We start from the raw sequence: 12,628 nt of genomic DNA on the forward strand, positions 1-12,628 counted from the left end.
ATTTCGGGAGCTGTTTCTCGCGCGCGGCCTCGGGTGAGGAATTCTCGGGATGTGCGCACGGCGCAGGGCATGAAGGCTGTATGATCGTAACCAAGGCTGTGTCCGCCTGATCTGTGGCCGGAGATGTGCAGAGACAGAGCGGACGGGCCGGGAAGGCCGCGTCATCAATGTGTCCTCGGCCATTAGTCCGGTGACGGTCCGGCGGTGCCCGCGGGCGGGCTCGCAGAGAGTACCGCCGAGGCCGCGCGGGTCGGTGTCACTGCTCTGCTGGTGACGCGCCGTGTCGGACGCATTGTGCGCCCGCTGCCGACTCATCCGGCCAGATGTCGGAGACGCGCGATGACGTCTTTGTTGGCGATGACGGCCGGGCCTCCCGGAGTCGGCGGATGACGGGCAGCGCCGCCGCGCAGCGCCCCCGCTGTGTCTTTGAGCGGCGGCTGTTGGCGGTGGTCAGGCGTTTCAAGGTCTCAAGGCCGCTGCGCTGCCATCCTTTTTTGAGATGTAACAGGTGCGCTGCCGGCCAGCCTTGCGTTCGGTCGGTGACGCTGGGTGCGACGGCCCGCCGAGCGGAGCACTCCGTCCGTCCGTCCGTCCGTCCGTCCGTCCGGTATGGCACGGCGGCTGTGCCGTGGCGGCACGAGACAGGCGGTGGAACTCGGGACGGCGTGGGGGACCACCGGGCGGTGCCGGGCCGTGGCACGGCCGCGCGAGGTGGCGTGCCAGAGAGCCCGGAACGCCCCGGCGCTATACAGTATACATGTTGCAGGCACTTTAGAAAATCAGTCCTTTTGTAAAATGCCTAGGCATTTTGCAAAATGCCTGATTTTCCAGGCTTTTTGCAAAAAGCCTAGGCATTTTACAAAATGACTGACTCTCCAGTCATTTTGCAAAATGCCTAGGCATTTTACAAAATACCTAGCCATTTTACAAAATGACTGAGCAGCGTGTTGTAGATACGAGTACCTAATTATATACGTTTTGGTAGCGTGTAGGTGGACCGAGGAGTCCAGCATTATGACCAGAGGAGTCCAGCAGTGGGAAGTCCATACCTACCTCTATTTTGAGAAGTGCAGGCCCGCGACATTTCCAACCCCGACGTCAGCGACGCTGCTGGATTTAAAATGATCGATCTGGAGCGTCAACAAACGACTGGCCCTATGCCGGCCTGTATCTGTAAGACTATTAGAGGTCGCGAGGATTCGATCCCACACACTTAGGCGTTAGTGTCTTCTGAAACCAACGCGCTCGTCCTACGCCAAGCGACCTGATGATTCTCCCGATGTGGAGCTTGATATTTTTAACTGGAGCCATGCAAGTAGGTACTCAAAGCTGTTGCCACAGAACAAAATTAATCGTGTTTTGTTAATTATTGCTTTAATATTCATTGTGATCAGAGAGCTTTTTTATTAAAAAAAAAGTTAGGAAGAAAACCTAAACAATAATACTGTAAACAATTGCGTGGACTAGGCCTAGGGTAGACTTGTTGAAGTTCCTTAGAGCCAATGAGCGCTGTCCAGTCAACTGAGGAGGGGAGGGGTGGTCCACACTGGGCTTCTTTGTTGATATGTGGGCTGTGAGTGAGCGTCCGTGCGTGTCGCGAGTGCCTCGTGGACCGTTATGTCGCGTCCAGAATTCGACCGCAAGGTGGCGGAGATCATAGACTCAAGTGCTGGCAAAAACCATCAATTCATAACGAACCAGGAACAGACAGAAATAGTAGACTTTTTATCAACCTACAGTCAGTCAGTCTAGTTTCAGGCAGAACATGAACGGCGTTGATGTACTTGGGAGTTTTTACAGCGTTAACTAAACAATGTTTTATGCTACAGCCGAGTCTGCAACTCAACCTGGTCGTTACACAGCATTGTCGTCATCACAGAGCTTCAGATCGATCAGCTACAGGCTGAACACGTACCTATAGGGTATAGGAAGACGTCCAAAAACTGTTGGCCATAGTATCTGTAGTGGGATCTACGTTCCATGCTGGTCAGGCATTTTGCAAAATGCCTAGTCATTTTGTAAAATGGCTAGCCATTTTGAAAAAAGCCTGGTTGCGTTCAGTCATTTTTCAAACAGCCGTCTTTTTGTAAAATGCCTAGGCATTTTACAAAATGACTGATTTTCTAAAGTGCCTGCAACATACATACACAACGTGCGGATAAAAACACCGCCAATCGGTCACCTGACGACCGTTCGTGTCAGTCGTCACCGACATTGTGTCTGAGGTCCAGTTACACGGTGGGCTATTTTTATGTCCCCCAGGGCTGAATTTCCAGGGGTCGGATTTGCCGGATGCGGTCTGCCCATTATCCTGCTGACTCGCGCGAATGGACCTCGATGGAATCGCGTCTACCGAGAAAGGGTAACTTGGTTGCCTTGTTGTGCCCACATCAAAGACAGTTGTGCTGTTTTCTACAGAGAACGCCTTTGAAAGTTGTGTCGATTGGTCGGCTCAGCCTCCGTAAATCCCAGTCTGACCGCCCTTTCCTGGATTCGCCCAAACGGTCCGGTCACGTCTTCGCGAGTTCCATTTTCATTTCTTTCTCCCTTCCCACGAAGCTGTATGGAAAGCTCGGCTATTCTGGCCACGGCCGTTCGTTCACGTGCGCCAAGGGCCGGTCCCAAGGTCGTCTTCAGAGCATACATGTGGGTATGCCGACGGTGGGAGTGGCGGCTAGTTGGGAGCTGAGCCATCACCCGCCCGAGGCCGGGCTGTGAGGAGGGGGCGCAGTGGACGGACGCCATTTGTTGTGGCCCACCGCCTCCCGGCGACAAAAACTCACACGGAGCCGGCCATTACACGACCGACAGCCGCCCAGGACGACAGCCGGTATTAATTACTCCAATATTTGCGCTCGGCCGGCTGCTGAAGGCCGTTTTTGCCTCGATCGGGGTGTGTCGTATGGTTTATGTCCCTAGCGTCGTATGGTTTATGTCCTTAATTCGCCTCTTTTATCCATGGTCACGCTAACAAGACCACCTGCCGAGATCGGGGCTCATCTCACCCGGCGCCCTTTGGACCACCCACTCGCCCGCTGAAACTCGTTACCGGCATGCTAATAAACAAGCACACATGCCGATAGCTAGATACAACTAATAAACCTTTGCCCTCTTAGTACTCGTCTAGGCCTAACCCGAGCCTGAGACTCTCCCATGAGACGTTCAGCATCTGCAGTCCGACCCCACCCGTGTACCGGAGGAAGAGCGGCTACCCGGGGCTGTCCGTCGGCGGTGGACCCCAGAAGCACGCACAGACCCGTGTACCCATGGGGAGAGGGGTCCCGTCGACTCCCGGTGATCCCCCGGGCTACTCACCGGCCTCCTGTCCGTCGGCGGTGGAGCCGAGCAGCACACACAGGCCCGTCTCGTAGTTGAGCGCCTGGCAGCTGGCGTTGCGGCGGCACAGGTCGATGCAGTCGGTCAGCAGCAGAGTGCCCGTCTGAGAGTCGATGACGAACGCCGGCGCGCTGTAGGCGTACCCGGTCACCACCTCGAAACTAACCGCCTCCTCGGGACAGTCGGAGGCGGCTGGGGTGGCGACTGGGCCCGCCGAGCCCAGCGGGAGCGGTGCTGCGGTCTCCTCAGCCACCGGAGCTGGGGCGGCCGGCTCCGGTACGGCCGGGTCGACCTCCTGGGCGACCGCCGCGGCCGCCAGCCACGTCAACAGAACGAGACTCGAACGCATCTCGGATACCCTGAAATGAGACAGGAGGGTGCGAGTTAGCAGGGAGGAAGCCGACTTCAAATGAGGTGCAATGTAATGAAGGAAAATCGACAAAGTATGGAGACACATTGTGTCTTCAGGGTCGAAAGACAAGATGCAAAGACATGCAATATTCGGGAACTGCAGCGCTCGATTCAATTCGACATTGCAAGCTAATTATCGCCTTTGATTAACGGTATCGTCTCGCCCCAGCACGTGTTGACGTGCCATCCCCGTCACGGTGGGTGCTAAACGCCTCGGTGATTAGCCACCTTGCCACATTAGCATGTCACCGCCGCGCTGACAGCGGCGCGGTGGCCCTCCACCTGTCGACTATTTACCGCCGCACCTCTGACCCCGCGATGAGCCGGAGACGGTTCAGCGCCCCTCCCCGCGGCACGGCCGGCCGGCCGTCACTGTGGGCGCGCTGCAGCGACCTCGGCGGCCGCTGCACGACCTCCGCTAACGGAGCGCGCGCGCCGCCCGGCAATCATCGCGCACCGGCACGCGCCGACAATCGGCGCCGCCGCCGGTGCGCGTCGTGATTAGGTGCACTGCACGTCACGGCGGCGGCGTCTGTCGGCTGTCACGGCACGCGCCACTCTGAGGTCACGGATGGGTCCCGGACCGTCACGGGACAGATGGAGAGGCTCCGCGGGGTCACGAGACGCCCGAGAGGAGGTTTCCCGGTGTCACGGAGCCCCGGGCTTGGATTGTGAGGCGACCCCCGCTGGGATTGGTGTGCCATGACCGACGTCCCGTGGCCGGCTCGGCGGGGATTCTCGGCTGGTGCTAGTGCCCTGTGCAGGCAGGCAGTCTCCGGCGGTGCGGGTTAGGTATATGGTCTCCATTGCAGTCTCCGCGGCGGCGGGTCAGCTGATCGCCGCGCGCCGGTCTGAATGGCCACGATGCCTGCAGTGATAGCGCGGCAGGGCGATCCCGCTGCGCCAGCGCCTGCATGGCTTTTGATAATGCAGTTAATATTTTTTTCTAACATGAATATAGAGCGTTCGTGATAGATGAGATAATGTGAATTCGTTAATTCTTTTTAGGCCAAACATTGAGGCTGCAATGTCACGAACTTTTCAAGCATACCGTGACTTATCGCGTTCACATTCAAGCTTCACCATATTTGCCAAGGTTAATGCGATAGTAGCTGCATTAACATCTATACTACTATTTGAACAGGATCCGTCTGTTTGTTTGTTTGTTTGTCTGTCCGCCACGTCGTGTAGTGGGTTCAATTTAGCCGGCCTACAGGGCAGACGGTATATCGTAGGGGGTTGAAATTTGCACACCTTATAGGTGACAAAGCGGGTCAGTGCCTTTTCTAGGTTTCGGCTCGCTGGGTTGCACGGTTCGCGCGTGGGGCGCGCCGGAAGAACGCCAATGAAATTTTGATCGGTTCTTATATCTTCATTGAGAGCCGGGGTCGACAAACTTTGTGGACTAAATGCATGCCGATCGGCGGCGAGTGCCTCGCATTGGCGGATGGGCAGGTTTTAATTTGAATAAAAAGTGGCGAAAAAATGTGTTGATTTTCGTTCAATGGAAACAGTTTGTGATACGAGTATACAAATGCACCGTGTTTGCCGCATTGCGCCACTTTGGTGACAAGGCGCCATTTTTGCCGCAAATCGCAGTTTTGTCAAATATGGTCCGATAAGGGTACAATTTGGTGCCAAGATGCATGCTCAATCGCCGGGTGAAAATGCACCGCGTTTGTCGCAATGCGCCACATATGCCACAAAGCGCCATTTCCGACAAATACGATTCGGCGTTGTGGAATGGCACGAATAGGGGCAGGGCTGGGAACACTTTAAGTATGGTTTTAATACTTATTGGATCCAATTGGTCTGTGACCTGACATGACCCAGCGGTATTGGTAGGGGTAGGGGTAGGGGTAGGGGTAGGGGTAGTGGTAGGGGTAGGGTAGTGGTAGGGGTAGTAGTAGGGGTAGGGGTAGTGGTAGGGGTAGTGGTAGGGGTAGTTGTAGGGGTAGGGGAAGTGGTAGGGGTAGTGGCAGGGGTAGTGGTAGGGGTAGTGGTATGGGTAGTAGTAGGGGTAGTAGTAGGGGTAGGGGTAGTAGTAGGGGTAGGGGTAGTAGTAGGGGTAGGGGTAGGGTAGGGGTAGGGTAAGGGTAGTGGTAGGGGTAGTGGTAGGGGTAGGGGTAGTGGTAGGAGTAGTAGTAGGGGTAGGGGTAGTGGTAGGGATAGTAGTAGGGGTAGGGGTAGGGTAGGGGTAGTGGTAGGGGTAGTGGTAGGGGTAGTGGTAGGGGTAGTGGTAGTGGTAGTGGTAGGGGTAGTGGTAGGGGTAGTGATAGTGGTAGGGGTAGTAGTAGGGGTAGGGGTAGTAGTAAGGGTAGTGGTAGGGGTAGTGGTAGGGGTAGTGGTAGGGGTAGGGGTAGTGGTGGAGGCAAAAGTAGAACAGGGGTCCGGGCTGATCCCATCAGACGAGAGGTGACCTATGTGACCTGGCCTGACCCAGAGTGACCAGGGCTGACCCCTATGACCCGTCTTGACCCCGTATCACCCAACTTTCATCCAACGAAGTCCTCAGAGCAGTATTTTTTAAATTCTCTTCACATTTCCGTCCATATCTATGCTTCTAGACGACACATCGATATGAATCAAACACCATTCGAAAGCAAATTGGCTGGTGCCGCAATTTTTTCCTACCACGCAGCAAAGCAAGTGGCGCAGCCGCTTGTCTAACTTACTATTTGAACAGGATCCATCTGTTTGTTTGTTTGTTTGTCTGTCCGCCACGCCGTGTAGTGGGTTCAATTTAGCCGGCCTACAGGGCAGACGGCACGGCGCAGGGGGTTGAAATTTGCACACCTTCTAGGTGACAGAGCGGGTCAGCGCCTTTTCTAGGTTCCGACTCGCTGGGGTGCACGGTTCGCGCGTGGGGCGCGCCGGAAGAACGCCAATGAAATTTTAATCGGTTCGTAGATCTTCATTGAGAGCCGGGGTCGACAAACTTTGTGGACTAAATGCATGCCGATCGGCAGCGGGTGCCTCGCATTGGCGGATAGGCAAGTTTTAATTTGAATAAAAAGTGGCGATAGAATGTATAGATTTTCATTCAATGGGAACAGTTTGTGATACGAGTTTGCAAATGCACCGCGTTTGCCGCAAGGCGTCACATTGGTCACAGGGCGTCATTTTTGCCGCAAATCGCACAGTTTTGTCAAATATAGTCCGATATGGGTGCAATTTGGTGCCAGGATGCATGCTCAATCGCTGGGTGAAAATGCGCCGCGTTTGTCGCAATGCGCCACATATGCCACAAAGCGCCATTTCCGACAAATACGATTAAGCGTAATGGAATGGCATGAATAGGGGCAGGGCTGGGAACACTTTAAGTCTGATATCTATACTACTATTTGAACAGGATCCATCTGTCTGTCTGTCTGTTTGTCCGCCACGCCGTGTAGTTGGTTCAATTTAGCCGGCCTACAGGGCAGACGGTATATCGTAGGGGGTTGAAATTTGCACACCTTAAAGGTGACAGAGTGGGTCAGCGCCTTTTCTAGGTTTCGGCTCGCTGGGGTGCACGGTTCGCGCGTGGGGCGCGCTGGAAGCACGCCAATGAAATTTTGATCGGTTCGTAGATCTTCATTGAGAGCCGGGGTCGACAAACTTACTGAGCTAAATGCATGCCGATCGGCGGCGGGTGCCTCGCATTGGCGGATGGGCAAGTTTTAATTTGAATGAAAAGTGGCGAAAAATGTGTTAATTTTCGTTCGATGGAAACAGTTTGTGATAAGAGTTTACAAATGCACCGCGTTTGCCGCAATGCGCCACAATTATCTCAGGGCGTCATTTTTGCCGCGAATCGCACAGTTTTGTCAAATGTAGTCCGATATGGGTGCAATTTGGTGCCAAGATGCATGGTAAATCGCCGGGTGAAAATGCGCCGCGTTTGTCACAATGCGCCACATACGCCACAAAGCGCTATTTCCGACAAATACGATTAAGCGTAATGGAATGGCACGAATAGGAGCAGGGCTGGGAACACTTCAAGTCTTATTTTTAGTACTTATTATTATATTAACTTAGTCCGTGACCTGACGTGACCCAGTGGTGTTGGTAGGGGTAGAGGTACGGGCGTTTTTTGCGGCGTTTGCGGTTGGCGGAGGGCGGTCGCGCGATGCGGGCGGTTTTCAGTTTTACAGCATTTGCGGTTGGCGGCGGGCGGGCGCGCGCTGCGGGCGGTTTTCATTTGTTGCGGCGTTTGCGTTTGGTGGCGGGCGGGCGCGCGATGCGGGCGTTTTTTTGCGGCGTTTGCGGTTGGCGGCGGGCGGGCGCGGGATGCGGGCGGTTTTCATTTTTGCGGCGTTTGCGTTTGGTGGCGGGCGGGCGCGCGATGCGGGCGGTTTTCATTTGTTGCGGCGTTTGCGTTTGGTGGCGGGCGGGCGCGCGATGCGGGCGGTTTTAATTTTTTGCGGCGTTTGCGGTTGGCGGCGGGCGGGCGCGGGATGCGGGCGGTTTTCATTTTTTGCGGCGTTTGCGTTTGGTGGCGGGCGGGCGCGCGATGCGGGCGGTTTTCATTTGTTGCGGCGTTTGCGTTTGGTGGCGGGCGGGCGCGCGATGCGGGCGGTTTTAATTTTTTTTTGCGGCGTTTGCGGTTGGCGGCGGGCGGGCGCGGGATGCGGGCGGTTTTCATTTTTTTTGCGGCGTTTGCGGTGTTGTTCGCGGTTGGAGGCGGTCGTTTTTTATTTTTGTTTGTGCGATGTTTGCGTTCGTCGGCGGACGGGCGTTTTTTTTCAATTTGCTTTCGCATTTGCTCACCACGCAGCAAAGCAAGTGGCGCAGCCGCTTGTCTAACTTACTATTTGAACAGGATCCGTCTGTCTGTCTGTCCGCACTTGGTCTCCCCAATATATTGCAGTTCGCACCGTCTGCAATATATCCAGGCGCATCATCCTGGATGGGTAGTGGGTTCAATTCCACTCGCCTACAGGGCAGACGGTATATCGTAGGGGGTTGAAATTTGCACACCTTATAGGTGATAGACCGGGTCAGCGCCTTTTCTAGGTTCCGACTCGCTGGGGTGCACGGTTCGCGCGTGGGGCGCGCTGGAAGAACGCCAATGAAATTTTGATCGGTTCGTAGATCTTCATTGAGAGCCGGGGTCGACAAACTTTGGGGACTAAATGCATGCCGATCGGCGGCGAGTACCTCGCATTGGCGGATGGGCAAGTTTTAATTTGAATAAATAGTGGCGAGAGATTGTGTAGATTTTCGTTGAATGGCAACAGTTTGTGATACGAGTTTACAAATGCACCGCGTTTGCCGCAATGCGCCACAATTATCTCAGGGCGTCATTTTCGCCGCAACTCGCACAGTTTTGTCAAATATAGTCCGATATGGGTGTAATTTGGTGTCAAGATGCATGCTCAAACAACAGGTACAGATGCGCCGCATTTGCCGCAATGCGCCACATTTGCCACAAAGCGCCATTACCGACAAAATCGAGTAAGGGCAATGGAATGGCACGAATTATTCTGTGACCTGACATGACCCAGCGGTGTTGGTAGGAGTAGGGGTAGTGGTAGGGGTAGTGTAGTGGTAAGGGTAGTGGTAGGGGTAGTGGTAGGGGTAGTGGTAGGGGTAGTGGTAGGGGTAGGGGTAGTGGTATGGGTAGTAGTAGTGGTAGGGGTAGGGGTAGTGGTAGGGGTAGTGGTAGGGGTAGTGGTAGGGGTAGTGGTAGGGGACAGGGGTAGGGGTAGTGGTAGGGTAGTGGTAGTGGTAGGGGTAGTGGTAGGGGTAGGGGTAGTGGTGGAGACAAAAGCAGAACAGTGGCCCGGGCTGATCCCAGCGGACGAAAGGTGACCTATGTGACCTGGCCTGACCCAAAGTGACCGGGGCTGACCCCTTTGACCCGTCTTGACCCCGTATCACCCAAATTTCATCCACCAACGCCCTCAGAACAGTTCTTTTTTAAATTCTCTTCACATTTCCGTCCCTATGCTTCTAGACGACACATCGACATGAATCAAACACCATTCGAAAGCAAATTGGCTGGTGCCGCAATTTTTCCTACCACGCAGCAAAGCAAGTGGCGCAGCCGCTTGTCTATATTACTATTTGAGGAGGGTGCGTCTGTCCGTTACCGAGGTCCCGACTTGGTCGTGCTTTGCGTGGACTACAGGCCAGACCGTTGCACCTAACGCGGTGAAATTTGCACAACTTATAGATCAAGGATGCGCGACGTGCCTTTGAGGGGTCTCAGCTCGATCGGATTGATAGGGAGTGCGTGGCGCGTGCTCAAAAAGTGCAAATTCGCGTCATAGACTTTACATGTATAAATCGGCGTGCGAAATCGGGCGAAAACGGCTAATTTTGGCCGACACGGGTCCAGTTCCCGTGCAATATCTTGGTGACCAGGGGTCCGACCGGCACGGGGAAAACAGCATCGTGTACAGAATTGAACGGGCTATTGAATGGTGTGCAATGCAGAGGATAGCACGCGCCACGTGCACCGGAGAGGGCACTTTTATTTGAAAAATTGCGGTTTTTGAGGGATTTTGGAATTAATTTTATTTTTAGGTGACCGTTAAATGGAGCGAGTTGAATCAACGCCTATTTGCAAGAGAAAGGTACCGCTTCTTATATGAAAATTGTGAAAAGCTGATTGATCCAAATCAAGGTGGTGCAAATCACAGGAGAAAATGGTGTTTGTCAATTTTGTGCCACTTTATTAATCACACGGTGTTTGCTGCATAACCTGATACCTTTGGCAATTGAATATGGTACCATTGGATAGAGCATTCAATTCTGTCCAATATTCACTCTTCATTTTTGCATAATTAGCAACAGTATCCTTAAAAATGTAAATGTTCCAAACCATTACATTGTCATTTTTAGCGAAATTCATCGATGGCCCTCAAAAGACTTCACGCCAGTTTTCGAATCATTCTAAAGTAGAACGCATGATAATACGACACGGGCACCTCGATGCGATGTATCTTTTTGTTTTCTTACAAAATGCTTGGCCGTCAAAAAGCAATCGAACGAAATGGATATCTACCAACCAAATCGACACAGACCAACCCAATACCCACGGGTCAAAAAATCCCCCCTTCGCGTTGCGGAGCACGCGGGTAACCCTAGTGTTAATCTGTTTCTGCACAGAGATTCTTTAATTGGAGGAAGGACGGGTGATAAGTAAGGTTAATGATATATTATTATCTTAGTCATAAACGTGTTCTAATTTTTGTTGTAGTTTCTGTATAGCAATTTTCTGTATTTTTAGCTCGACCAGGAGGTTAACGAGGCGTGTCGATAAAACCATTATCCGCCGGCACCCTCTTAGCCGTCTGCCGGTCAGTGCTGTGACCCGGCGGACCGCGGTCGGCCGGCTGGTCTCCACCTGTTCCGCCGGCGCGGTGGTGTCTGCCGTCCCAGGTGGCGGAGACACTGGCTATGGCACCTGCTCTGACCACCGCGGGCGCCGCAGCAGCCGCTGAGCGCCGCAGCGACCCGGCCGGACCGACACCAGACGGCACGGGGCGGCCTTTTTCCGAGGTCACCGCCGGGCGTGACCCGCCGGCCGCCGAGGTGTCGTGCGCCGCGCGCTGACCGGCCGCTGTGATGTGGTCGGTCAGAGGCGAGCCGACCTCACGATACGCCGTGGAGTCGGTTTGCCGCCCGATCATTCCCCTGCCTTACGGCCACTGCCGGCCCGAGGTGTGATTTCAGAGGTGTCGGGTCTGGCGCCCGCTCCGTGCGTGCTGCCCTCCCCGTGCAGTGTGGGTGACCGTGAGTGACACGCGTTGCGCTCACCGCACGGGTCGTTTACCCGCGGCCTGCCGAGCGGAGGCCCGCGGCGCTAACCCTCAGGCGTGTCCCTCCCATTACGCGCAGACCCGCCGCCGCTAGTGTGTGCGGTAATTACGGGTGTCGCGCCGGAGTTGGGGACAAATTAATGCCGCGTCCGCTGCCGCCGGTGACACGCACGCACAAACACTGAGACGCTCATGGCGCCGGGGAGACGGAAGCCACGTAACGGCCGTTACTCACGCCAGCCCCAGGGAATTAGTGATAGCGGTGCTTAAGTCACGCCGAATTTGTACAGGAAGGCTGTAAATGGAAGGTGTTGAACTTCCGGAAGTCGTCTTTCAATTAGGTTGTCTTGGAACAAACTGCTTGGTCATGGTGGCGATTTGGGGTTGTTTGTTTTTACCGATGCCAAAGCAGGCAATTGGGTGAGGTTTAGCATTGAGTCGGTATGAGCCGTGACGTTTCGTGCAGGCCGTGAAATGGCCGCTGTTTGTTGGCGTTGTGTCGCCGGGAGGGACGTCCTGCGGCGCGCGGACGCTGCGTGATCCGGCCGCGCTGCCGCCGTTCGATACGGGGGCGGGCGGTCGGCTCGGGTCAGTGGACAGCGGCCCCCCGGCAGGGCCGGTGACGGCGCCGCGGCGGGGCGCGCCGGACCGCCGCCGCCGGCCGCCGCTCATAGTTCACACGCGGTGGGAGCGGCGCAGTGCGGAGGCGGGCAGCCCCAGGCGCGATGACGCCGCCGCAGAGGCCAGTGACTCGGCGGCAGCGGGGATACGGCCAGCGGGGTGGGGTATTGTACACACTGCACGCGGCGCACTACTCCCGGACCGCTGCACTGAGCGGGCGCGATTAACGACCACCTTTTACGGTGGCTGCTGAGCATAGGACTACCGCGCTTACGCCCATGAGTCGGTCAAACTGTCATAAGGAGCATGACGCTCGACACGGGACGGGCCGTGTAGGCGGGGTGATACCCGGTGGATGGTGCTGGTTTTCTGCTGACCGGTCACACCAGCGCCGCCAACTCAGCTGTCCGGGGAGGCTCTGAGTCCTCCTACGGACTGTGACCTGCCCTTACCCCGGGCTATGGATCCACCGACCAGGGTGGTGCCAACTGCCAAGGTGGTCTGATGAG

General features: G+C 55.2%; 2 protein-coding genes across 5 annotated transcripts in view; one reads left to right on the forward strand and one right to left on the reverse strand.

Annotated features, from left to right (window-relative positions):
- The window catches only part of LOC122388326 (autophagy-related protein 16-1-like), a 109,075-nt gene that overhangs the window by 69,783 nt on the left and 26,664 nt on the right, over window positions 1-12,628 (forward strand). The gene's annotated exons all lie outside the window — the stretch shown is intronic.
- The window catches only part of LOC122388325, a 31,099-nt gene that overhangs the window by 11,577 nt on the left and 6,894 nt on the right, over window positions 1-12,628 (reverse strand). Inside the window, exon 2 of the mRNA XM_043379304.1 lies at window positions 3,316-3,695. Within this exon, the coding sequence (XP_043235239.1) occupies window positions 3,316-3,685 (370 nt within the window). The 5' untranslated portion in view covers window positions 3,686-3,695. The remainder of the gene's footprint in view (window positions 1-3,315; window positions 3,696-12,628) is intronic.

This window comes from Amphibalanus amphitrite, unplaced genomic scaffold (genome assembly GCF_019059575.1).
Source record: "Amphibalanus amphitrite isolate SeventyFive unplaced genomic scaffold, NRLGWU_Aamphi_draft 000318F_arrow, whole genome shotgun sequence".
In the NCBI taxonomy this organism is placed as follows: Eukaryota; Metazoa; Arthropoda; class Thecostraca; order Balanomorpha; family Balanidae; genus Amphibalanus; species Amphibalanus amphitrite.